Source organism: Ornithodoros turicata, chromosome 2, assembly GCF_037126465.1.
Source record: "Ornithodoros turicata isolate Travis chromosome 2, ASM3712646v1, whole genome shotgun sequence".
Classification (NCBI taxonomy): domain Eukaryota; kingdom Metazoa; phylum Arthropoda; class Arachnida; order Ixodida; family Argasidae; genus Ornithodoros; species Ornithodoros turicata.
Window position 1 is genome coordinate 87,821,739 of NC_088202.1, and position 26,998 is coordinate 87,848,736.

Below are 26,998 nucleotides of genomic sequence, written 5' to 3' on the forward strand. Positions count from 1 at the left end.
CGCATCTTCCCTATGCTACGCACTCAGTTGTCAGCATGGTGAAGTATTTTATTAGAAACAACTCTCTATGAACATCATCAAAAGCTTGGTTTGTTCTTCAAGAGCCTTAACAATAAGAAAAAAAAGCTTACAATAAAACTTGTAAAAACAGGCTCTAGACCAAACACAGCAACTTAGCTGACAGTGGCAAATTTACACACCCTCATACACACCTTGATGAATGCTTGCCATTATACAAACATACATATTTACAAGAGTTCCTACATGAGGTACATTCATCTTTTCCTGTACACCATTAAGGGAAAGGAAAGACATGACAAGCTCACTAATATTACAGCACATGTCGCATAGAAAATTTGCATTTGCACATAATAATGATAAAATAATGTACAGACACCAGAAGTGAATTCTTATTCAGACCTGCAATGTTAAATCTGCAAAGATGACGGTGAGGGAAAAAGGTCCTGCGTGTATAAAGACAGCTGTGCTTTATGTCCTACGCAGCTCTTACGAGCAAAAAGACAGTATATCAACCTTACCAGGAAAATGCCATAGTGAAAATTCCTCTAGCAGATTTAACATGTCTGTTAACAACCATTTTGTACAAGCATGGATTTCTGCATACCTACAGTTTAATAAAAGCAATACATCTGAGAAAACAATGAATGATCTTTTTCCCTCACTGCTCCATGCTGACTCAAGAATAAGAGAGGCTTTGCATGCCAAGATTCACATTCACAACTGCAGACACAAGAGACTCACATGTGCAAAGAAACCAAGGTGAGAATGTCTAAAAGGACACTTGTGGTTTTCATGTGTGATCATTCATAAATGTAAATATGGTCCATATCACACTTCAATATGTCCTCGCAGAGGAACATCTTTCGAGCAAGCGAGGGAGGGGACCAGACACGGACCACACTTGACTAGCTCGACAACTCCCAGGAAACCTTAGCCGTTGCCAAGACGCTATCAGCGCATGGTCAGAAATGATTTGAAGAGCTATGGTATTGGAATACTATGTATAGCCTGCCAAATTTATCTGGAATCACTGCTATGGAACTTCCTGTGTTTGTGCCAGGATTTTACATCAACTGTGCAAAACATAACAGTCATCTAATGGTGTACGGTTCTTCAGCTTACTAATTTAGCATCCAATACCCCGCATATCCAAACATGCTCAACAAAATGCATACAGATAACACAGTGTGCAGATTAAGTAAAACAGTGCTAGCTGTCCAAATTTGTGTATGAAAGAAGTGGCAGCAAATGCACAATGGTAAACGTAACATAGTTTAGGGATAACAAATGAGCAGGCCAGCAAAAGGAACAAATAAATATAATGGAATATATAAGCTTTTCCACAAAAACTGTAATGCTCACTTGTGAATGTATTCTACCTAGAGAGACATAAGAACAATGTTTTTGTTCGTTTATCAGAGTGACCTCTGCGACCATGCGAAACGAGATTGGAAGGTAGCAGTTCACTGAAGGACTTGAGGCCATAAAGTGGCAGGTTAAAAAAAACTGGAAACTTAGACACTGTGGAGTGTTTCACAAGACATCTGCAACATTTTGCCAAGACTATTCAACCAGTTCGAAAATTAGCTAATAAATTATTTTCAGCAAAATTCCTTAATATAAAAAAGGTCCTCCTTCTATGTTGTTGTGATGTGGCACAGCATTTTGTGAACTCAAGCCCTACAGCAACAAACTACAGTTGTTGTTCAGTTCAACAGCAAACTTATCTTGCATGTTACATGCCATAAAATGCCCCTAAGATGACATAACTAAACATCTACTTGCAGGTGACCCTGAGTTGGTCAGTATATTCAGCCAAACTGGCTATGTAGCACTAAGTAGCAAGTCCACTGGGGTCGCTGTCCTGTTCGACTTTCTTGGTGGTCATCGATAATAGCAAGTAGATGTAATTACAACCAACGTTTTATCCTTCCCAAATTTACTTTAAATTTCTGTATAATACAATACCTCCTCCAAAGTTTGTTTTAGACCCTGCATATTGCACAGTGCAGAGAAGCTATGATTGCACAAGAGACACTCATTGCAGAGGACTAGAAGACTTCGAGGTTCTTCACTGACATTCTACTTAACAGAATCACTCCATGTGGCAAGGCTACAGTTTAGCTGTGAGAACAGAATCTTCACGCAACTTATGCAAGACTTTTGATTTCCCAAAATTCAACACACATACTTGTTATGTTGTGGAAACCAACGTGAAGCATGTATTAGACCAATGTCAATGATAAAGCTTATCAAACATATCTACACAACCCATACTCAAACCAATTCAGCTTATTTGTAATTTTTGTGATACGAGCTCGAACGTGAAGGTTCTCGCACTAAACATGTATGGACTGCCACAACTACCACTTAGATGTCCAAACGCTGTACACAACCATGCCCTTCCCTCGGCTTCACCACTGACCTTGAAGCAGAACTTGATAATCCTGCAGTTCCATGCTCAACCATGTTGCAGCAGCAGAGCTATTGCTTGCTACATGGGACACCCCAATGTAACCCTCTATGTTAAAGAGAGTGCCTAGATTATTGCTAATGCCTAGGTAATTTCCACAAAATTTGACAAATTAGCTATATATCCTAGACCTTGTACCAGGCCTCAGTTAAATGCAGTTGTATACTGTCTGCAGCGTGTAAACCCTTTCTGCTTAAAAAGAAAAATACTAACATGCTACGCGTGCTAATGAGATTGAGCTTTTTAACTAACCTTGAGCTACAGAGAAGTAGTGGCAAGGAATCACCTCATGTTGGCACTTTTGAGCATCAGTAGGGCTCCTGAAACACATGCACCTAGGCACAATCTCTACAGAGAGAGCCACATTAGAAGTAGACCAGGGGCAATCATGAAGGCAGGATGTAGTACGACTTTGGCTGTGGCCTTCTAAGGCCCACTTGTGTTGCACTGCAAACAGTGTCACACCCTCTGTTTGTTGCTGCTACGTAGTTCAACAGCCTCTGCAGGAACAGTTCGTTTGCTCCTCCCGGAACAGTGAGGTTGGGCATGGCCTGTAACAGCGCGGCTGTAGTGGCCCCGTCCTTCACCGTACCCGTGAGAAGGGCCAGCAGGTGGGGCTGATGGACGGGGACCAGGGTAGGGAGGAGGAGGGCCTCCAGGTGCTGCATGGGGGTCTGGTGGTACACGACGCTGTACAGAAAGCGTAAATATTGTACGAGAATTGTCAAGGAGGGATAGAACTTCCAACAAAACAACACAAATTCATCAACTCTCTATACAAGGAACTTACCTTCCGTCGGAAAGTATCTCCAGGCCTTCTAAGCGTGTCTTGGATGCGCAGTGCAGGTGCTCTTCGAGGATTGCTGCTGGGTGTGTGTACAGCGCAGCAGCGAATAAAAACTGCCATAACTACTATGAGTGCTATCAGCATTAGCAGCACTGCCCACCAATTCAACTGGAAGGAAAGAAACAATAACTAGTGAGTGTTTCTCCAAACAAAATATTTCATATTTCTACTGTACACTATTATTTTATATTTCTACTAACTTGCTATAAACGAAAGGAAGTGTGCATGCTAATTTCCACAAACTACATAGCAAAGCAAAAATTGTTATGGTATGTGAGTGTCAAATCTTGACAAGGGATTTTGGGGTACACAAAATACAAAACTCTGATGGTCCTGCTAGCAAACACCCACCATAAAAACCACCTCCTGCATCTTTTGAGTGTGAAGGTGCAACCGATTCAACTGTCTAGGGAGCTTTTGAAGAGCTGGCTACAAGAAAGACAGCATCTCTGACTAAAATGTCTGCAAGTCACCAGGCTAAGGAGTACTTAGAATCGTCACCGCTACCTCAACAAGACAACCCTCTCATTTGGAGAACTGAGCAATAGAAGCACCCAAGCCTGGGTAAAGCAGCACAAAAGTATCTTTCCATACCAGTAACCCAAGTTGCTAGTTAACAACGGTTTTCAGTTTGTAGCAACTGTAACCATCCTCACACTGACCTGACTCCAGAGCATGTAGAAGAACTAGTGCTTTTTCATGGAAATAAGCAGTGATTGCTGATAAAGAACTGCAGGCTGCCTCGATTTCTTCATTAAAAATGAAATGCTTGTGTTTTATGTCTCCCGGATTATTTTATCTGTATTCTCATTCATTCCAAAGGTATTCACATTCAATTCAGTATTCCCACCACATTCGATTCAAACTTAAAAATCACTATGTGCACAGCCCTAGAGTTTTTGTGTTTCCATAGGAGAGTATTTACAACTGTATGTCCTGCCACATGCACCAATACATGAAGAGTTAAAAAAAAAACTCAGTGACTAACATTGCAAAATTTTTAGCATGTAGAATGAGAGCCTGCATATGGTACGACCCCACTTTTGAGGGCTTCTTTTTCAAGTGAAAAACCTCACATTATATGCAGATAAACATGGAAATACACAGCTGCAGTTGCGAGTGGGCTGCCCAGCATCTCACCTGCATTCTGGCTGTTCAGTCACTAATGGCATGGCACTACAGTTATTGCTATTAGCAACATGAACTAAACTACAGCAATGAGTCAATGCTAGGAGGACATAGGAACACTTACTGTAACCCACTGTTTTACAGTCAGCAAGGACTTTTTATCAAAGAGGAGTCTCTTGAGGCGAGCCAGTGGCCCTTCTGCATCCACATGTCTGCACTTCTGGAATACGTCGCAGTAACCTTGAAAATTGTTACACGGAGAGCCAGGTCGCAGCTTGATTCCCCTGATCTCTTTCATTCGTTCAATGTCATAAGTACTCTTGCATGTGTCAGGCTTGTCTGAAAGAATTGAGGGACAACTGAGTGAAGCTTGCTGACCATGTGCAGCGGTGTAGGGCACATAAGACAGGTGTACCTTTTTCTTGGCATGCTACTTCGCACATTTTATCTGGAGAGGGATTTGTATCTTCTGTCAGAAAGCATTCATCCATTCCATACTTCTCACAGATGGAACCACTGCACTCCCCACTCCAGCACACTTGTGTACCGTTGTTGCACTCAGTCTTGTTCTTTTTGTGCACCGGAGCTGGGCAGTTGGCCTGAATACCAGTACTGTAGAGTCAAGGGTTTTTCAGTGCATTTTTTTTTTAGTTCCGTGTTAGCACCGAGAAGCAACTGTGGCTATGAGTGGTGTACAGACGTGGACAGACGGAGAGTGGACAGCAGGAAGGAGTGGGAGACAGTGGGGGGTTAGTATGCATGCTGTGCTGACATCAGGGGGGAACTGTGCCGGCATTCGTCTGGAAAGTCTTCGGAAAATCCAGGAAAAACCTCAGACAGCACAGCCAGTGGTAGAATTCGAACCCACCACCTCCCAGTCTTAAGCACAACCTTGGCTACCACGAACGAGCGGGACGCCTTAACTCGCTCGGCCATGCCGCTGATCAAAATGTGCAAGTGATTGTCATGACCAGGGATGGCATCGATTATCATGGCATTGACGTCAATTAGGCATGTTCTGCATGCTCAAAGAGTTTGGGCTACGATTTTCCTTTCATATTTGCTAGTTTGAAGACACACTAAACAGAGTACATTCTGGTAACAAAGTATTTGATGTGTGCACTAGGTAGTAGGTGTTAAAATGAAAAAAAAAAAATATTCAGAAAAAAATAAATAAACAGCAGCATTAGGTATTGGCAAAATTGAGAGTTTGATCTGTTGACTAACAGCACCCATCTCCCTCATCACAGATGTCCTACATTGAGGTCGGAGGACATAACTCATGCATGTACTGTTCAAACTCTGGCTAAAGGAAATAGTTATTTGCAGTTATCAAAATTACTTGTCATGGAGGCTGTGAATGACTTATCCAACACAGCAGCTTTTCTCCAGATTTCCTTTTTCGGAAGGCATACTTGTGATGCGCTCCACTCCATTTTTTAAGCAAGTAATCGCAAAAGGTAGAACAAGTCCCCTTCACAGTCGTCTGTACATCTTTTGGTAGCATTACCAAGAGAAGACACATCGTGCCGTGGCAATAGTCCCTATGTTTGTTTTGATGCTTGACCATACTCGATGCACTTCTTGAAGCCTAACATTGGCAAGGCGATGGTACCATGGGAGTAACAACTGTCAACTCTCAAGCTGCTTCTGTGGTTAGTTCTAGCATCTCAAGGACGAGTGAGTACCACCACAGTCTTTTTTTCTCCCCTTCTTTTCTCTTTTTTTTTTTTAGTGCAATGCCATCAGCAATGCGTAACTCTTGAGGGTCCTGTTACAGCTGATTGCTGTGCTTGAAAAAGGCACCAAACTTCAAAATAACCTGTTTATGTTCGCTTACACATTCAGACGCAATTGCATTTCCGACTGCTACATGAATAAAATAAGGCACATCCTTACTGTGAAGAATATGTACCGCTTCAGCCTCATTGACATCTGTGACCATTCGTTGCACGTAGTGCACTAAGTCACTTGCTATCGCTACCAAGCTGCATCACGCTTTATCAAGCAATGTCTGTGCCCTGAGAAGTATATTCGCTACAGTGTAACAATCTCTGAAGTGTCGTCGTCTGCTATCTACTCCTCTAGCTGCTTCCTGTTCTGGCCCAAGGCACCACAGCTGAAGAAAACTGCAAACCAGAAGCATGCGAACGAAAGCTACGCAAGACAACCTGTCAACCTGTGTTGAGACTGACAAGCATGCATACGGGGGAGCTCTGACAACGCCACTGCTTGTCCTGAAAGACAACTAAAGGGATAGGACTAGTCTACTACTACAGTCGACCCCCGTTTATCCGGACTTGACCGTTCCCAGCGAAAATGTCCGGATAGCGGGGCATCCGGATAAGTGAAACACGATATTTTGAGCTGTCCACAAGGCCCGTATTTATTTCGTAATGCATATGAAATTGTCCATACTCATTTGTGCAAGATTACTAAAGCACCAAGCTTCCCTAAGCTCTTAGTTATGGTACTAACCTCAGGAACATTACTGTTTTGCTCAAAAAACACCAGAGAAGCTCTGAGTGCATTTCGGGCCTCTTGGAGTGTCACCACACGTGGTTCTTCAGTGTCGTCTGATCGCGTTCACGTTCAGTGTCATCTGATTCACGGCTGTCGTCATTGCAACTGACAATATCAACGACGTCTTCACTCAAAAATAATGGCACACAGCCGTCCACATCGAGGTACTCGAAATCTGCTGACAGACTTTTTGAGTGACTTTTTTACTTCCTGACTCAATGTCCTTCCTTCCGCCGCAGCTTCAAACGACTGGTCTGGTCATCACCACGCATGGGTACAATGAGAAAGAGGGAAATCGTTGAAGCATAGTACGGAGTACCGTATATTCTCGTGTAAGGCCCGCCCCCGTGTAAGGCCCGCACCCCCCACTTCAAGTCCGAAAATTTTGGAAAAAAATGTTTTCGAGGCCACCGCCGGCGAAGTCGACTGAGCCGCCACGCGATGGCGACAGCGCGTCCTCGCGCCCAACCACGTGATCTTTGACACGTCGCGGCGTCACAAGTCGCCTCCTGGTCCCCACCATTTCCACGTGCGCTCCATTGACATCCAGTTGTTTCGAATCTGTTGGTTCGCAGCGATGGGCAAGCGTCTAAATGCTTATACAGCGGCGTTCAAGCTCCGGGTTGTCCAGTACGCTGAAGAGCACGGTAAGCGGGCAGCTGGACGCGAATTCAGCGTGGACGAGAAGTGCGTGCGTTCTTGGGTACGCCAAAAGGAACAACTCCTCGGAACCAACCGAAACCGAAAAGCCTTTCGCGGAAAGCAGTGCAAGTACCCAAAAGTTGAAGAGCAGCTTGTGCACTACGTAAACGCGACGAGAAACAACGGCTACGCGGTGTCAACCGAGATGATACGGGTTAAAGCCCTCGCCATCGCCCGCCACATGGACATTCCTCACGTGGAGTTTAAGGCAAGTCGAGGATGGTTGGTACGATTTATGAAGCGTCATGCCCTCTCTGTGCGACGGAGAACGACGCTGTGTCAACGACTTCCTTCCGAATACGAAGACCAGCTGCTGAAGTTTCACCGGTTTGTCAACTCGCTGCGGAGGGAGCACGACTACGACCTGTCGCAAATAGGGAACGCTGATCAAACCCCTATCTGGTTTGATTCTCCCGAAAGCACGACGGTGGACTTTAAAGGTGCGAAAAGCGTCTCTGTACGCACGACGGGCGGTGAGCGACAGAGATGCACTGTGATGCTGTGCATTACTGCTGATGGCAGGAAACTTCCCCCCTACGTTGTGTTCAAGAGGAAGACGCTTCCGAAGGAAAACTTCCCCCAAGGAATCATCGTACGTGTGCAGGAAAAAGGTTGGATGAGCGACGAACTGGTTCTTGATTGGATCAAAACAGTCTGGGAAAACCGACCCGGGGGTCTGTTACGACGGAAGGCCCTTCTAGTGCTCGACAGCTTTCGCGGTCATCTCACCGATCGCGTGAAGGCCCGGCTCGCCGACGGACGCACACACTTGGCTGTCATTCCCGGTGGCATGACAAGCGTACTTCAGCCGCTTGACGTGTCGGTCAACCGACCTTTCAAAGCGTAATTTAGGCGTTGCTACTCTGAATGGATGGCATCGGGCGTTCACGAGATGACCCCCACGGGACGCTTGAAGAGGGCATCGCTTCAACAGGTGTGCTCCTGGATTTTGAACGCATGGCGTTCTGTGTCGTTCGATATCGTCACAAAGAGCTTCAAGGTGACTGGGATATCCAACAGCATGGACGGTACTGAAGACGATCACCTTTGGGCTGGCCGTGACGACGAGAGCGCGAGTGATCTCGCAAGCGGGAGCGAGGAAGACGATGACGACTGAATAAACGTTTTGTTTGATACCGTATCCGAGTTATGATTCGCTGCATTACTCTTGGTAACAGCTGCGGCAAAGTTGAGGCTGTAGCACGTGACCGCGACCGTGTTTCGTGTAAGAGCCGCACCCCGCCCGGATAACGAAAAAAAAGTGCGGGCCTTACACGAGAATATACGGTAGTTCACTCTACCCTCAAGGTTGTCACCCCCGCTGGAGAAAATACTACTACTACTAGTACTACTAAACAACTCATGGCAGGAAAAATTGAAACTGAACGGCAGAAATCGGGTAAAACCTGATTATTTGCTGTGAGGATCAGGGGCAAATTCGGGTGATATCGGGTTTTACCCAAAAACATCCGGCTCTGATTATATGCCCAGATTATTCGAAACAGCATCAACGGGAAAGGATATTTGCAGTATGACAGTTCTGTACAATCTGTCTCCAGCTTGCATAGTTTATCCCTTGTCTCATAAGCACACTTGTCAGTGCAGCATGGACCTTGGCTTGGACTGAATTTTAAAAAAATTGAAAGTTAGTGTTCCTCTACGCATACAGGCTGTAGAAAACTCAGGACATAACACTATAAACAGATCATTTTAAACATCTGCGTACCTGCATGTGGCACCGTTTTTACGTGTGCAGCCCTTCTTCCTTTCGCTATTTTCACGAGCATAGCAGCAGCTCTCCATGCACTCTTGCTCCTCGTAGCCACAATCACATTCTTCATTGCCCTCCACAATTTTGTTCCCACAGAATGGTCCTTCGTAATCTGAGCACAAATGCAAGTACAGAGGTCAGCATGCTGGTTGCTTTACCAAATAAAGAACTTTTAAAAATAGGTGATGAAAACCATGCTTACCCTGAAAGCAATTATCTTTCTGTTCTCCTCGGAAAATCGCATGTAGAACGTGCGAAATGTTCCTAACGCTGCAGGGAGAGAACTTCTGATTGTTAAGTTGATGACCTTGAGTGGCGCTAGCATACATGATGAAGTTCCCAGACGCTCCCCCCGGAACGCACTCCGGAGGATAGTCGTGCTGTGCAAACAAAAAACAAGAAACGTTGTCGGGTCACCCATAATTAGAGCCCGGAAATTTAGGCACTAAAAACGACGGAAATAGGCAGGCATTTAGGCCTCAAAAATGGCCAAAATAGGCAATAAAGAGCAAAAATAGGCACGTTCATCTGGTACGCTCTTTGGCTTTCTTGATGTTTCAGAATGTTCCACCTATGTATTTTCTGTATTTTGTTTAATGTCCCACCAAGGAAAACTTGCTCGTTTATAGGCTACAGTACCATATCAGCCTTGACGTCTGGTACATAAATGCTGAGGCTGCAGGGGAGCACGCTATATTGAACAATACTTTTAGTTTTCCGCTCTCGAAGATCTTGAAAGGCCCAGAGAGGCCAAATCTATGGATCAAACGTATGCAATAAAAGGAACAAACACGCAACATGCAGTAAAGAAAAGCAAAGTGCAGCACTCAACACAAGCCTGAAAGCCGCACTCGCACTTATATCTGTAAAAAAGGCTCTTATGGCGTCTAAAAATGTTTTAAAAAGCTACAATGCAATAGAGTCGATAAAAAGGCAGGCAACCCCGAAAATGTCGTATTTAGGCGTTTCTAGGCATTTATAGGAAAATGCCTAAAAATCCGGGCCCTACACATAATATAGATATTGCAATGCACCACTCATGTCCAGTAAACTGTGGGGACGCTATCACAAGGCCGTGACCAACACTGATTGCAAGTCGCGATACATGCCGGCGTGCCCTCACACCCCCAGAGGTTATCAGTTTCCCAAAAGAGACTTAAGTGTTAATTTTGCAGAGGTGAAGGTCACAGGCGACAGGGGACAGGGTAACACGTCAACACGTCGCTGTGCTCCCGGCACGAACCAAGGGACAAGGAAACATGAAAGACCTTCTGTGATGTAAAGGAATAAACCTTCCCTTTGTTTGCCAGCTGTTTCTGTTTTTGTGTTCTTCGGGGTTGCAACAGGTTGGAATTCGATTTGTCAGGGAATCCCACAAAACTTAATAAAGACAACTAAGTTTGAAGAGTGCCAAAGCAACGCAGGCAAACAGGGCCTACTCCTCCATTTTTCTTGTTTCAACATGTGGCACAAAGTCCCAATATCACCAGCTGCAGCAAATGATCATGAAAACAAATTCACTAACTCACACAAGATTCCAATTAAAGAAAACATGACACACGAGAGTGCCTTCAAGTAGATGTAAAAAAAAAAAAGAAAGAACTGAAGGTATCTGAAGGAACAACTGAAGGTATGCTCCATGTCACAGCTTCCACTTGGAAATGCAGAGCAGATCAAGTGCAGCTGTCCTCAGGTTTGGATACTTTCGTTCCCAGTACTTGATGGTGCTGAGATCTCTATTTGTTGAAACATCATCCTTGAGATACTGCTGGAATTCTGGTTTAGTATTTTTACTCTTGGTGACCATTGAAAACAAGTCTCTGTACGACTCAAAGTCTGACTGACACTGTGCTTCTGGAAAGGGTCCAAGACCACAAATTGTCACCATATTTCCATCTGTGTGAGTTGCTGCCTTTGAAGCCCTGTTAGGTTCCTTGAGCATGTTGCTGAACACTTATTACTTAGGGCAGTGCAGAATTCCTTCATGCTCTTCTTTAGCTCCAATGCATGCACTCTGGAGAGCACTGACACAATTGTCTTCTGTGGACCTTTTAGAGGGCAAGATATCTCATTAATTGCCTCCATTATAGAAGCTGACTGTGTGTGCAAGATGGTAATATTGAGGAAGCAAAATTTTTCCACTTTTGAGCTTCTCTTGAATGGGATTTCTCTCCAAAGAATTTCTTGGATCAAAAGTGTTTCTGCTTATAAGTCCTTTCTTGTCTCTCAGAAGGCTAGACACCTTCGAGCTTCCCTCTCCTCTGTCCAGAAGCAGGAATAGGATTTTCCTAAATGTTTACGTCGCCCGGGAGGCGTATGTGTATCGGATTCGGCCCAAAGCGACCAACATTACATTCGGGAGGTAAATTTGGGAAGAAATAATATTAAATCCGAAAATTTCTGGCCCTAATTATAAGTGGCCGGCTGTCTGGCTGTGGCATTTTCATGTGGCAGCTGTGATTAGCAGTACAACCAGTTGTGGATCTACGGGGATCCAGATGCCAGGACCACACACCCCTCAATTTCTGCCTCCACCATCTGCTTCAACTGACACTAGGGAGTGATGTATGTAGCATGCCATCCTGGGATGGACCCCCTTCTGGAAAATCCTCGATCCACTCCAGAGTACAAGCAACAATACATCACATTGCATAACAAGCACGCCTAGTTTAGTCTAGATTATGTTGCTTCTTTGTTTTGCTATGGAAGTTCTGTGAGACAAATTTCTTTTTCTACTAACAGACACTTCTTCTGCTGCCTAGTTTCATGTCACGCACCACATGTCAAGTGTTAAGGTGCCTTACAACCATAATAAACACTTAACATGATCAGTGCAATCTGGTTTATTCACACTCAAATGGGCCCGAAGATTTGTTCAGATAGAACGGATTTTGGACTAAAGAGAGTCACTCTGAATGAGCGCCACCAGCTGCATCAGAGATGCGCCATAACTCGCTAGGCCTTCCCGTACATTCGCAGTCATGCGATGCCGGAAATATAAAAGGCTCAATAATATTCCAAAATATTTACCTACATCTCAGGGCTGAAATGAAATCTGTTATTTGTGTTTGCAATAGTTTCTTCAGCCGCAACTCAATTAACATAATTTACGATACGATAATTTACTATTAAATTCAAATACCACTCAGGGAAAAGGTGCTGACACCAGAATTCACACCTAGGCCATCCTAATGTCACGGATGCTATCATTACACCACATCAGCATTGCTCTGCCCTTAGTTAAAATGCCTCAAGTACAAGGGGGACGGACGACCTACCACATACTTCCCATTTTCTATGCAATATGTAGAGCCTGAAGTTTTAGGGTTTAACTCGATTCTTCCCCGAATTGAAGGTTGCCTCTTTAGGGTGAAACCCGATTTTTACCTGGCAAATTGCCCTCACTGAGCTGTCTGTAGGAATGCACACTAGCGTGTTTGGCAACAAATGCAGTTACGTCACCGTTTGTACCAAACCAGTACAGTTAGTTCGCGTAACTGAACCCTGACTTCTCCTCAAATTTAGCATACTGAAGCTTTTTCAACTGAATTCGCATGAATTTAGAGCACATGTATATTTACCCAATTTTTACCCCCCGAATTTAGAAAAAAATATTTCCCGAAAACTTCAGGCTCTAGCGATATGTAATGTAAACCAAGAGAATTAGCCGGGGCAGGCTACAAACATGGACAACACAAACACATAAGCCTATAATGCCCAAGAATCAATTAAATTGGCTAATTCTCATTCTTTAAAATTTACGATGTTGAATCCAATCCCATTGTGAACCCCAGGAACCTAATCCGAGAAAATATCTGTCTCCATCCACACCCTTTTGCTGGCTGTGTAGTCAACAGTGAGGGTCTTGGAGCCTTTAAAACGGCAAGATATACTCTGCCAACCACGAACATGCCGCAGTTGCATTTCTTCTCACCAGTACGGCGATTCATTCCTTACACCTCTTTCGTCCAGCACAAGCATAGCTAAGGCGCTTCGTTTTCCGCAATTCCGCGAAATTCGGAATTAATCGCGGAATCCTTCGTATGGCACAGAGTTTCACGGAACCCTTTATTTTTGAGGGTGTGTGGATATTAGAGTTCTCAAATTCGAATCGAATATCAATAAATCGAAATATACGATTTGCGAATCGAAATACCCAATATTCGGGTTTCCGGATAATTTGACTATTCACCCTTCCGAAAGTGGGCTTCACCTGATGCTTCCCTGCATGAGGTGAAGCCGCCCCTACAAAATTGAAGCCTGCTCTACGAAATTCTTTATTCTGCAGGACAAAACAGACAGATTGTAGTTTAGCTTAGGATAGCATTAGCCCAAGTTTATTGTGTATACTTCACTTGAGGAATGGGCAGCGTCCCTCCCGTATGCAGTTTAGCGGTAGCAGTGGGGGATTTTGATTTGATATCTGGGAGGTTGCCTTCAAGAAGTTAAGACTTTTAAATAACGGCTACAGCCCAAGAACAAAAAGGGGGTGTACTAAAAGTGTAACTTCCCCAGGGCATGTATTGTAAATTCCTCCCCATAAAGTTCCTATGAACTCTGTAGATGCTGAAAGACCTTTCAGCAGGTATAAAATGATTTCAGGCAACAGACTGCATCAGATGGAGAACACAAGATATCATGTATGTAATGCTGAGCCACAACAGTGCTTTGAATCTGTAATTTTATAACATATTTTTTGTTCGCACATTATCCAAGAAAAGAAAGTGTCTCCCATTTCAAGCAGCTGTTGACTGCTCGCCACGGAAAATCGCAGAATTTACAAGTCAGTGCTGCGGAATTTTGAATTTGCCGCAGCAGAAAACAGATGGCCTCCAGCATAGCCTTTGTAAGTATAATTACGGTAGTAAGCTTCACACATAATAAGCAAATGTGACACACACTAGCACTCACCACTGGTAGTACGCCAGCAGCACATTGGCTGGCGTGCTGCAAGAGCGTATAGTTTTAGGCGCAGAGGAAAAAAAAACATTGCACACATCCACGCGCTTGAATTACAAGGAATTTGCCCCCATTCAAATATGTCACTTTGACAAGACCCCAGTCCCAATTAAGCGAGTTTGAATTAATGGGATTGCACCGTATAACAACATATCTGTAATGTGATCCTATACAAGTTGCAATTCTGGAATCCAAGCCATGCTTTGCACTCTGCATTTACACCTGATATGGATCCCATTCGCAAGTTGGGATTTGTACCAGATCAGTACTGAGACCATAGCCATAGATATCAGGAAGTGGCAGACTTACAGGAGATCCAAAGTTGTGACCAATCTCATGGGCAAAAGTTATCTCTGACACTTTCAGAGGGATTTTGGCATTGTGGTTGAGGAATGTAATAATGCCAGTGTTTAAACTTCGCTTTACATTTTCCGATTTTCCGTTGATGTTCTCTGAATATGTCTTGTACTTTTCGCAGATACCACCAGATGCTCCTGCATTAGAAAATAGAGACTTTCTTTGCACAGGATAGACAAAGCAGGAGTCCCAAGCAGTGTTTCCACCATTACTTTAGTATTGTTTGAAACCTACCATTAACAGATGCCACCCAGGCTAGTCCCAATGTACCATGCTGGAAGTCCCGAAATGTCCATACGTACGCCAAGCAGAAATCATCATGGTTTGAGAGAGAGTTGAGGTTGAGGAAATTTGAAGCATCCAAGTTCCCAGCACAGAATGGGTTTGTGCGCCTGTACCCATCCATTATGCATGCAGAAGAATCATTAATCTGTAACAATGTAGAAGACACAATACTCAAGCAAACACTGAACGTATAGTAATTACCCACATGTGAAAGACAGTGGCACATGCAAATGGTTACAAATATTGCATACCAAATTAATGCTGTTTGGAAGCCATATTGATTATTCCCAATCAGAAATTTTCAGTGTTTTATTTTGAATAGTTGCAAACACATCAAGGTTTCTGTCACAGACTCAAGCACGTTATGTGTTCTGGTTTACTGATGCATGCATGGAAATACTCCGACGTTCAGCAACAAAAGAGAAGACTATAATGAAAGGGTGAGAAAATGGTGTACATTATTCTTCCAAGGTGCATAACACGACAGGGAAACAGAAGCTAGGACTGTGCTGAGTTGGAAAAGATATGCACTAGGGGGACATTATACTGAAGACTAGAGGAGGTAGGGAAACAGGACTGTAGATTATGCAGAATGTAGCTTAGTGGCAATAACGATGGGACCTTATCTTTGGTGAAACATCTAATCTGGATAAAGAAAGAGGTTTTAAGATCTGCATGGTTAAATGCTACTGAATTTTCACCACTCTGCATAAATCCACAAATATTGGCTGGTTATGTTGTGCATTGTGTGAACTGGCATCATATCAATGCACAGTGTGGACCTATGTTAACACGTCTGAAGGTCCTGCACAATGACAGACATCACAGGGGTGTCTAACCAAGATAAAGGTGATTGAGGACGGCTTTGAGATGAAAAAAAATGTAGGGCACTGCAGATAGTGAAATTTTGGTTTGATTCAAACACAAATTAAATATTTATTTCTTCAAATAATAATAATGAATTGAATACATTCAAATATAGCAACACATACTATATAGAAAGCTACGTGTCAGTATTCGCATCATTGATTAGCATAGCCATCGTCATATTTTGTGATGTATTTCAATAGCTGCTGCATGTCCTCTGGAAGCAGGGCAACCGTTCCACGTGTAATGGCATTTTGATTTACAGAGAACAAGGATTAACTTGTCTCTGAGACTCAAATGTAACGGTAAACTTGCATAACTTCTGAACAGGAAAGGACAAAAGAAATAGAAAGCAGTCAGAAAGTCTGCGCAGTCTTCCAGTGAATGCGCTTTTCTTGACATAATAATAGAGATCGTGAAAACAATAGAAAACTGATATAATTCGCTCTAACCGATTATATCTCATTTATTTCATTCAGCAACAAGTGGCCACAAGCTCACTTCATAACTCTTTTGTTTCTATTAGTGGCTTTCTGCTGGTGGCTAGAGTTGACCAATCATTGTTACTTTGAACTTGCAAGATACTGTTCTAGATCTTTGTGCTGCGTTATGTTATCACTGCCAATGATTGCACTCAGGTTTCCTGTAGCTTTGAACAAAAACAGAAAAGAAACCCTACCTAGAGCAGTGTTTCCAAGTACACGCTTGAACTGACACATGTAGTCACGATGAATAAGTTGTATTTTTAGGTAGAAAAGTATGCTCCACTAGTAAGCTCTTGATGTTTATTTTTTAAAACATACTATTTTATTTGGATAATACTGTCAGCCATCAGTTGAGGGCCAAGGCAGAGAAAGTACAAGGAGCAACACAGGGACACAGCATTAACTTGGCTCTGACAGAGCCTAACATAACGAAAATAGTACAAGAAAACAAGTGATCGCCTAATTCAACATGCTTAGTTGGTCAATAACTGCCTTAGAAAAAGCTACGGAGCCAGCAATGCTCGTCAGGTGTGGTGGTAGCTTGTTCCATTCGCGAGTAGTGCGAGGGAAAAAAGGAGAATTAAACAACTGCTTTCTGCAACGAAACTCGCTGATGAGGTTAACGTGTTTCTGACTGGTGGTACGACTCTCGTTGAATCTAAGATAGTCGTCGAATTTAAGACCGCTTTTACCATGTACAATACTATGAAAAAAATTAAGACGCCTTACTTGTCTGCAGCAGGCTAAAGGTAACAGGTCCGATGCTTCATACAAAGATGTGACCGAGGTATCTCTCCCGTACGAATTATATACAAAACGCGAGGCTTTTTTCTGGACAGATTCCAGACAATCAACTAGGACTTTGGTAAATGGGTCCCACAATATGTCGGCATATTCTAGAAGTGGACGTATTAAAGTTTTGTATGCTGTCAGTTTAGTCGCAGAAGTACAATGACACATATTTCTTCTCGGGAACCAGGGCTTGCGTGACGCTTTGGCAACAATACGATCAATATGCGCTGTCTAACTAAGGTTTGACGAGAGGATGGCGTCCAGATATTTACGTTTGGAAATCTTTGTGAGTGGAACGCTATCTATAACATAGGAAGACAAAACTGGTGATTGCTTCGCAGACAGTCATTTGTACACATTTTCCTACGTTTCTGCCACGAGTCGCACCATTTAGAAACAGAATCGAGAGCAGCTTGCATACAGTTCTGACCAGCACTATCGGACACTCTTGTGAGTAAAACACAGTCATCGAAAAAAAAACAAAAAAAACGATACTGTACACCTGGATATCCTACGCATGAATCATTGATGAAGATGAGAAAGAGCAGTGGCCCCAGCACAGAACCCTATGGCACTCCAGAAAGAACAGGAAAATGCGCGGATACCTCATGGCCAATACTTACAAACTGTTTGCGGTTAGTGATGTAATAATCAAGCCTAGATTATCGTTATCTAATATATATCTCAGTTTAAACAGCAGTTTGTGATGAGACACTCTATCGAATGCTTTTGTGAAGTCCAAGAACACAACATCAACTTGGCCGTCATTGTCTATTGCTGAGGCGAATTCATGAAAGGTATGAACCAGTTGCGTCACAGTGGAGTATCCCCTCCGGAAACCATGTTGAACACTAGCCAAAAATGACACATTTTCCAGGGAAGTCACAATATGCTTAAAAACAAAGTGTTCCAGGACTTTGCTGCATAACTTAGCAGTGAGACAGGTCTGTAGTTACTCAAGCAGGTTACTATTAGCCCAAGGGCTACAATAGGAGTGGTAGAACAGGGAAAGAAAATACATCTACTGAAGAAAACAGTCTAAAGCCAACATGAAGGCATTAACACTTGAACAGCTTATCACAGACGATGGTAACTGGTTCCACTCGCCGATAGGCATATATGATAGTACGCTGATAGTATGGAATGATGTCCCATTTATTCATACAATATTAGGGCACAACACTGGGTCGTCTCCCGCTGCACCATAAAATAAGGTACATACGAGGTGTAACCTTCATCTGCATACAGGAGGACTACAATCCAAATATTTGCCAGAACAGTTTCAGATTTTTATCAGATCGGATTTGCACCAGTGTCACACACGTTGGAACCGAAAATCCGCCAAATTTAGCCTCTAGAAACCAGAACTGCCAGATGTGCATGCTGCTACAGTGGGTGGTAGATGACTCGAATATATTCAATGTATTCGACAAAATACTATTCTAATCAAATATCGAGTACAGTGAACCCTTGCTAATATGACCATATGCAATGCCATTTCCATGCTCCTATAAATTAACAACAAATCCGGTTTCCAACTATGTATATAAACTTACCCGAATGCGTTGGACGGCAAACTTGATATCACGGATGCCATTGAAGTTAGTATTCCGATAGATTCTACTGGCAGCCTCCACATGTTGTGCAATGAGTGAAGAGATCTCCTCGCGTGCCTTTATCTCATCCTTGCTTGTGGCGATAATGTGGTTCCAAAGAAACGTGTCTGTCTGTACAAAAAGGTTGCACACCCGGCGGTTGGGCAAAAAGTTTGCTGGTAATGTGGAGGGCACTTGGAGATGGGGAGGTCCACGCAGGTACTTTGTGTGTGGTGCTTCACTTGTGTGGAAGTCACTACCACCTGGTGAGCGCTCAGACCGACCACTTCGCTTTTGCTTTCTAGACTCCTGTAAGCAGAGCAGAAAGGATTCTGTTCGACTGCAGCTTCAGGGCACGTGTACCTTGCACAAAATCCATTGTTAATATTCTGTCTTCCACTTATAGCTCAACATCACTGGAGCCTGGGTTCTGACTGTCTGATGTCTCATATATTGTAGGATAAGGACATTTTATTTTGCAAAGCAGAGCAAACAGGACAATCGGGACTGTTAGGGCGAGCCCCGTAATGCAGTTCCTAAAGCAATGATAAATACAGCCAAACCTCGTTACAACGAAATGCAATATAACGAAATTCCTGATAGAGCGAAATAATTTGGATTCCCCGGTAGAGGCCCACAGAGATAATTGTATTTTAACTACTGCTACAACCAGATAAGGTAACGACCAAATGCCTCATTACCTAACCTTCAACTTTTTAATTACAGGTTTTTGGGTAAATCTTAGACTGCAGATTTGGAGGCAGGCATTGCTTAACAATAGCTCACTTAGAAAAACAAAAAGAGGTGTCAAACGAGCGTGCATTTTATGATACAGATTTTGTCCAGGAATTCAGGCCACAGGTCTCTTTACATGTCAGGAAGGTGAACAGCACGTTGAAGAATGACAGCGCGAAGGAAATAACCGACAAAGAAGCAGACACGTCATCGAACTACTGTGTCTGTTGAGCGGCTTATCTGGTCAGCTGATAATTTAACGTCATGTCACAATAGCATGTGACCCCCCCCTGTACCTCATATTCCCATTTTCAGCTCACAAGATTAGCTGTAGGTGGTGACCATTATGGCCAGCTTAACTTCGGAAAAACAGTGACTTTAAGATATAAATACCTACATTTGTACTACCTACTTGCGAAACATAGCCCTCAGACGCCCGAATGTACATCCAGTTATTGAGGCCGAATAAATCAGGGGTGCAGCTTAGAGCTTCAATACAGCAGTGTGGTTTATAGCACAAAACCATCGGTAGAAAAGTGATTAGGCCCAAATCTCTCTTTGGAAGTATAATTCAATCCAAATCCAAATATAAATCCGAGCCAACAGTTGGACAGCAATGAAATTCAAATGAAATCAATACGCGTTCAATCTAGATTAAATCCACAACTCTGAGCTCCACCACACTGGAGTAGTAGACCAGATCTATGGACACTGCAATCAAGCTACACGATATGCTCAGACCTGTGACAATAAGACTCGCTTTTCCTCACATTATTTATTGCTTACCTCTGATCCTGGAACGGCAGCATTAGCCACCCTATCCATCCACTGTTTGACATCATCAGTTATGCCACAGCCTGGCTTCTGTTCCGGCAGTTCCACATCACTAGCTGCATACATCACCGAGCGGTAGGGCCGGCTATCTGAAAAGTATTTCTCCACCCTCTCAGCATAGTAGTGTTCTGTTGGGGTCTCAATGCGACCCTCGAAGACACCATCATGCAATGACCCAAACACGTGGCTAGAGGGCTCCCCTGCAAAAGGTAATGGCCACAATCAATTAGACCTAGACTGCGGTAACATGACACAACAGAGCGAATGATCAAATAATAATGTTTGGAACCATCAATCTTGAATACAAACTAGGGATGGGCCAACCGAATCCGCGAATCCTAGGCAGGGACTCGAGATTCGCGAATCCGAATCCCAATGCCCAAAACAGCGAATCGAATCTTTCGAATCCACCAACCACGTTTGTTTGTTTGTTTATAAAATTGGTGCCCCCGGAGGCCGCCGGAAAGCCTGCTTGGTCTGCGGGCCCAGGGACACACCAAGATCACAGCATAAAGCTCCGACATTACAAGTTTAAAAGTGACACGGTTTTGCTTTTGATTGTTTTTTAATTCTATGGAAGGAATTCAGACTCGAGAGTTTATGTATGTATGTAGTTTATGTACAACATGTTAGGAAGACGTATATAGGTATGAGAGATGAAAGTCACTGAAAAGGTTAGCCAGCTGTAGGACTCGAACCCACATCTTCTGGATTGCCGGTCCAGGGCTCTACCAATTGAGCTAAGCTAACACGCCTTCTCAGCGACTTCCAGGGTGCGTCATCTGAAGGGACAAACCAGCCACTCTCTCTCACTCACCCTCCTTTCACTCTTACATTTTTGCTCACTCATACACACATTCATACGACGGGATCGACGCAGGCGGCAACTGTTTAACAAGGAACTGATGTTCTGAGGCTGGAACAACATAGAAAGGACAAACACATACAAAGCCTCAATTTGTGTGCAAAATAGTGAGCAAAAATGTAAGAGTGAAAGGAGGATGAGTGAGAGAGAGTGGCTGGTTTGTCCCTTCAGATGACGCACCCTAGAAGTCGCTGAGAAGGTGTGTTAGCTTAGCTCAATTGGTAGAGCCCTGGACCGGCATCCAGAAGATGTGGGTTCGAGTCCTACAGCTGGCTAACCTTTTCAGTGACTTTCATCTCTCATCGTTAATTTCTTAGGCAAATTGAGGCTTTGTATGTGTTTGTCCCTTCTATGTTGTTCCAGCCTCAGAACGTCAGTTCCTTCTTGTATATAGGTATGTTTTCTCCTGAAAGTGAACTGCTATTTAATTTGTTTTCATTAAACAAAGATATCAAATTCTGCTTCAAAACACTTGTCAGTAGAAGAGTTTTTTTCCCTGGCTTTTTAAGCTCTTTTTTTTACAGAAAGGATTCAAGATTCGTGGAATCGCAGAACCCTCCTTGGATTCGAATTCGGGAAACTCTGGATTAGTCCCATCTCTAATACAAACCAAAGCAGTGCAAGACAAGGTCTGCAGCAAAGCAATTTTTTACATTTGCCTCCCTAACTCCTAAATCATCATAAAACCTCAGTATTGGTCACGCTCTGAGACTTGAACGAAACGGTTTGTGGGAACTGTGATATTGGGAAGGCTTCAAAAAAATCGTGCAACACATGGCTACTTACCAATCAGGCGCCCAGAATAAATGTGCGATAAATCCACGTCCAGGAAACTGTTGTTGTGAGCCTGAATTATGAGATCACTACTGAATACTGACGTGTCTCTTTTTAACCTCAAGTGAAAACGCCTGCAATAAATAAAGCAAGGAATGCACATCAACTCACATTTTCTTTTAGCATAGCACGCTACACATTTGTTCAACAACACTTACATCTATACTGGACTCTGCAATAAAATGACAGGTATAACAAAAATTATTAGCCTGATATTTAAGCAACGCAATAAACTGTACTTTATGAGTATAGGAAATGAGCAAGTGTACGAAGAAACACCAAACCATAAAACCTACAGCATGCATGCACCAAAAAAAAATTTGTCCTCACCTGTTATGTGAGAAGAACTTCATTTGCAGATAACCTTCTTCACCATACACGGACCTCTTAAGGCGAGTGTGGTGTTCATGAACTTCCTCGTGATTGTAGACCAGGGGTTCATAATGCCGTACATACCTATTAAGTCTACGTGCTGCAAAGATAAAGAGAGACCTTAAAAAACAGTATTTTTAAAGAACTTTTCCAACTGTTCCACCAAATCAGAGCAGCCAGTTAAGCGTGAACCGCATGGCCCGAAAAGCGTCCGAATTCTTTCCGAACCAAATTCGGGACCGAACTTTTTTCGGAGGACAGAATTTCGGGCCGATTTCGGACTGATCTGAGCCAGATTTCTCCTCCGAAATGGGAAGTGACGCCAACCGAAAAATTAGAAGCATCCAATAGCTATTCCCGGAAGGAGAACCTAGAGTCACTAAAGGAGAACCATAGCAACGATGACGTAGCAATCGGGTCAACCGCTGCCAAGTGTGCAACTTGTACCCCTATGAATACAATGATTATCTCATTGAGCTGGACGGTTGAAAGGCATGTCCCCCATGATCAGAAGTCTTCGACCAAAATTCGGGGTGCATTTCGGTAGCATGCGGTGATGCACAGAAAAAAAAGTTCGGTCCCAATTTCGGTTCGGACAGTTTTTCATGCCATGCCTTTAATTACTATCCACGCTGCCAAAGAACTATACAGTCAACCCTCAATTTAAGAATTCCCTCGATTTACGAACGATGCCTCCTGGAGCAGGACAGCTCCCCTTGTCCCCACCCAACCCATGAACCCTACAATTTCCGCTCAGCGTACACATGCTTCAGGGACATGCATTGAAAACCTGCTCTTTTTTTTCTCAATTTATGAATGGATAGGTACAGTAGTCCAGATCACTAACATGCCAAAAGAGGTCAACAAAGCAAAAACGCACAGCATCTGATGTCCCACTGTCAAAGCGCATAACAGGAAAGTGCAATTCATCTACCATGAGGTATTACCCATCTATCAGGGGTACATACAGGCAAGCTGCAATCACTTTAGAGCCAAACTTTGAAATGGGCGCATATCTAGAGTGAAACGTAGTACTTCTGGGACATGAATGACAATTCAGGCATAAGATTACTAACATCTCTCCCGAGCGCTGCTACAAAGTGAAACCCTGATTCGTGAACGATTTTTCGAGAAACATTAGCCATACATAGATAGAGGGTTCTCTGTAATACATTTGTTGCAAGGCAGTAATGACGCAACTGCTCTGGAGTAGCACCTGACCTTGACTGAGCTCGAGAAGCTTTATTAGTCACACGCATCGGCGCTAAAGGCAATGCCACTGGTGCTGCCACACATTTTTGTTGGACAAAAGCTGCAATTTGCCTTTTTCTGTTTGTCTGTATTGGTCCACAATCAACAGAATGGGATACCTTTAGAGGCTATTGCTTGAAAAACATGGAGTTTGTTTTGTGGAAGCTTCTTGTGCAGTTCCTTGCAAGTTTGAGAACCAATCACAATAGTTTACTGAAGAAACCACAGGTGCAACCAATCGAAAAAGGTGAAGACAGGTAAAGGTAAGGAAAGGTGGAAAAGGTAAAGACTTTCACTTGAACCATGTGAAATATATTGTGAAATAACATCATCACAACAGTGTAGTACAATTCCCCCATCCCAAGTCATCCAGTGCTGTTTCCCTTGTTTCTCTAATGCCCTTGTGTTCCCCCCATGGTAATAATCCTTCCTGACAAAAAGCCACATTTGAGTTGCTGCTTCACTACATGCAGAACAGGCAGTGGAACTATGCAGGATGCAAGGCATTTCCATGAGGACATATTTTTTAAGTTAGTTGAACTACCACAAATCTCTTTTGTGCAACTCCATTACAACAAAATCTTTAGTTTGCACCAGGGATCAGAACCATTTTGTTTTTGTTTTTTCGGTTCGGGTTCAGCTCCGCAGCAGTGCAAAATATCGGTTCAAACCAGTTCAGGAAAGTGAGTTTTGAGCAGATTGCTATGGGTTAAAAGCAAACACATCCTTACGATTCTCAAATAACACAAATGTACTTTTGTTGTTGTTGTTGCCAACACAGCAGTGGTTCACAGCAACACAGCGTGTTACAGATCTGCATCAGGTGCAACGTTATGGTAGTGCACTGTACTCTCTATGTTCACATCCTGTTATATCCTGCTCAGGGAGTGACGGGCCGTTATTTTCACAGCCCAAAATGAAGGCGTGACGTTGCTGGACGACAAAAGTCGCCTACAAGGAAGCCTACAACTGCCCAAAAGGACGACCACAAAACTAACAGAACTTAATGAACGAGTAGCTGCGAGTTGGAAATACTTTGCACACTTGGGTGGCAGCTTTGTTTTGTTCAGTTTCGGCTTCAAATTTGTTAGACAATGCGGCTCAATGCGCTGTGTGAATCGTAGCTCCGATCTCTCACAATACACATTACGTCTGAACCGTTACGTGAACCGGTAACCGCCTAAATTTATTTCGGTTCAGTTCAACACGAAGAAAAAACATTTTGATTTGATTCAGTTCTGGTTCAACAAAAAATATGGGCTTTTAGCAGTTTTTGGTTCGGGTTCAGTTTCAGTTCAAATCCCTGGTTTGCACTGCAAACAAGAGAAGAGACATGACAAAATCTACTCCATTTTTGATGCACAACTTGTGCTTGAATTACACAGCTCAAAATACTTTAAATTAAATAAACCTTTGACCTTATGCTGTATATTGCTCTGCAGGGTGTTTGTGTACAAGTGTCAAAAGGGATTATTTACTCATGACCACACTGCTTCTACCATGTGCTGCCCCTAAACCTCCAGCAAACCAATATACTCTGATCATTTTTCAGTTGCATCTTTAAGCAATAGGTTGCTTCCCTTTTACTGCTATTTCCCCAGCTTGTCTTAAGAGTGTATGGGCACGCTGAACATTCCAACACATGGACAATGTAATTAGTGAAGCACTTCAGTCGCGTGCTATAAGGGCTAGGGGAATGCATCCTACAGCTGCAAGAACAATATAAAGACAATTTAAATATCAAAATTTCAATTATAAGATATCCCCATCCATAATAATAATAGCCCCTGAATGGAGGTACGTATGTACAAACAAAGGCAGTTGTGCAGGGAAGGCCACTGAAATCTCCACAAATGGTCGGGGGTGGGGTTTATCTTTCACATTACTGATAAACGTAGCAGAAGAAGGATGTTGTTTTCGCAAACATCCCGGGCGCCACCGCAATCACCTGGGCTTGCCTGTGCTTGTGGAAGTTGTAGACTATGTCACGTTCTGAGTAATATAAGGAGAGATGGGCACCCAGAGATGACAAGAATGTGTGAACATCCTGCATACAAAACAGGATGCCGAACAAAGCATATTTCATTTCAGATTGGGGATATCCAGGAATTTACAGAGTGTGTTCACCTGGAAAGCTGCTTCCAGGAAGTTGCTTTATCACAATGCTACAGTTCGACGATGGAGGACTACCTTTATATTTTAGAAGGGTAGTGACACACCCTCTAAAAAAAGAAAAAAAGAAGGAAGTACATTGGTCACTCCCACGTTTTGTGCTCTATGTCACCAACTATATCATGGTGATCACATTGCTATCAAACACAAAAGGCAAAGCATTGATCTGACTCATCAAACGCACGACGCTCGAGCGATGTCCTTACTATGTTCACGAGTACATCAGTCAATGCCATGCTTACAAACGTCAGACGCTTAGCCGAAAACGTGACTTCCGTTTATTTTTTAATAGTGCAAACTACCTAAAGAACCATAAAGCAACGGTTGCAACAGAGTGACTCATACATATTCCCAACATGCTGTGAACTCAACATAAGAAAGAGTTAATTACAGAGACACCAAACCACTCCAAGCACACACGGAATTGATCACGGTCAAATTATAATCACCTATTATTCCATAGGATAAAAAAACGAAAATTGCCCCGACACTCAACAATGCACAACCCGCGTAACGTATGAATAGGCTTTCAGCCGTTTCCTGTAACCATGTGCTGCACATGGCTATGTTTCTTACAAATACTTCTACTTTGGTTTAATCCATGAGGTGAGGTCCACGACGACCGAAAGGGCAGGTATGGTCAAACTAACATAGAAGTTTGTGTTTCTGAAAGTGGCCATTGCCCTCTACGTACGTACACAGAGGAATGCACACCAAAGTAACGCCACATTACATCTGTGTTCACTACATAACGAAGGACTAGACTGATGTGCATTACTACAACAGCTTGTGTTGTTCGCTCACTATCAATGCGGCATGTGTAAACATACAACTCTGTAAACCCATAACCCTTACCGAGGTATCAAAGCAATTACAAAGTTTCGCTTACCACAATCAGCTGGTAATAGATACAGTGCTATAGTAAAAAATAATAGTTCCGAGCGCATCCTACTGTCATCTGGTTCTGTTTATGTTAATCCGTTCCTGACGGTGCACACCAAGTTTAAAACACAGCAGCACACATGAACCTACACAAATGTAGTTTTGACAAGACCAACAAGATCACAAGAGAAAGGGAAGGCCTCATTGCGCCTGCGCAGGTCGCTTTTTCTTTTTTCTGCAAGAGTTGG

The 26,998-nt window shown here is 43.2% G+C and overlaps 1 protein-coding gene across 2 annotated transcripts; it reads right to left on the reverse strand.

Moving 5' to 3' along the window:
• Window positions 1-33: 33 nt before the first annotated feature.
• Window positions 34-26,961, reverse strand: LOC135385691 (disintegrin and metalloproteinase domain-containing protein 10-like). 2 transcript variants are annotated; one of them, XM_064615152.1, is made up of 14 exons: window positions 26,758-26,961; window positions 22,404-22,545; window positions 22,026-22,147; window positions 20,327-20,574; window positions 18,767-19,114; window positions 15,016-15,211; window positions 14,734-14,918; window positions 9,668-9,845; window positions 9,421-9,577; window positions 9,219-9,317; window positions 4,885-5,078; window positions 4,594-4,808; window positions 3,285-3,449; window positions 34-3,184 (listed from the first exon to the last, which is right to left on the reverse strand). In XM_064615152.1, exons 1-14 carry the CDS (start codon window positions 26,813-26,815, stop codon window positions 2,954-2,956), a joined length of 2,538 nt encoding a protein of 845 aa, XP_064471222.1. In that variant the 5' UTR covers window positions 26,816-26,961; the 3' UTR covers window positions 34-2,953. The 2 variants fall into 2 exon arrangements, with proteins under 2 accessions (XP_064471222.1, XP_064471223.1); XM_064615153.1 differs by lacking the exon at window positions 26,758-26,961 and adding an exon at window positions 22,232-22,245 and having other exon boundaries at window positions 22,404-22,487.
• Window positions 26,962-26,998: the final 37 nt, after the last annotated feature.

What these genes read in the sequence shown, in the direction of transcription:
- LOC135385691 (XM_064615152.1), bottom strand. Translation starts at nt 26,815, where the DNA reads ATGCGCTCGGAACTATTATTTTTTACTATAGCACTGTATCTATTACCA. An exon ending in CTGGGTGGCATCTGTTAATG is followed by an intron (nt 14,919 to 15,015) that starts GTAGGTTTCAAA and finishes TTTCTAATGCAG; the next exon opens with GAGCATCTGGTGGTATCTGC. An exon ending in GAAAGATAATTGCTTTCAGG is followed by an intron (nt 9,578 to 9,667) that starts GTAAGCATGGTT and finishes ATTTGTGCTCAG; the next exon opens with ATTACGAAGGACCATTCTGT.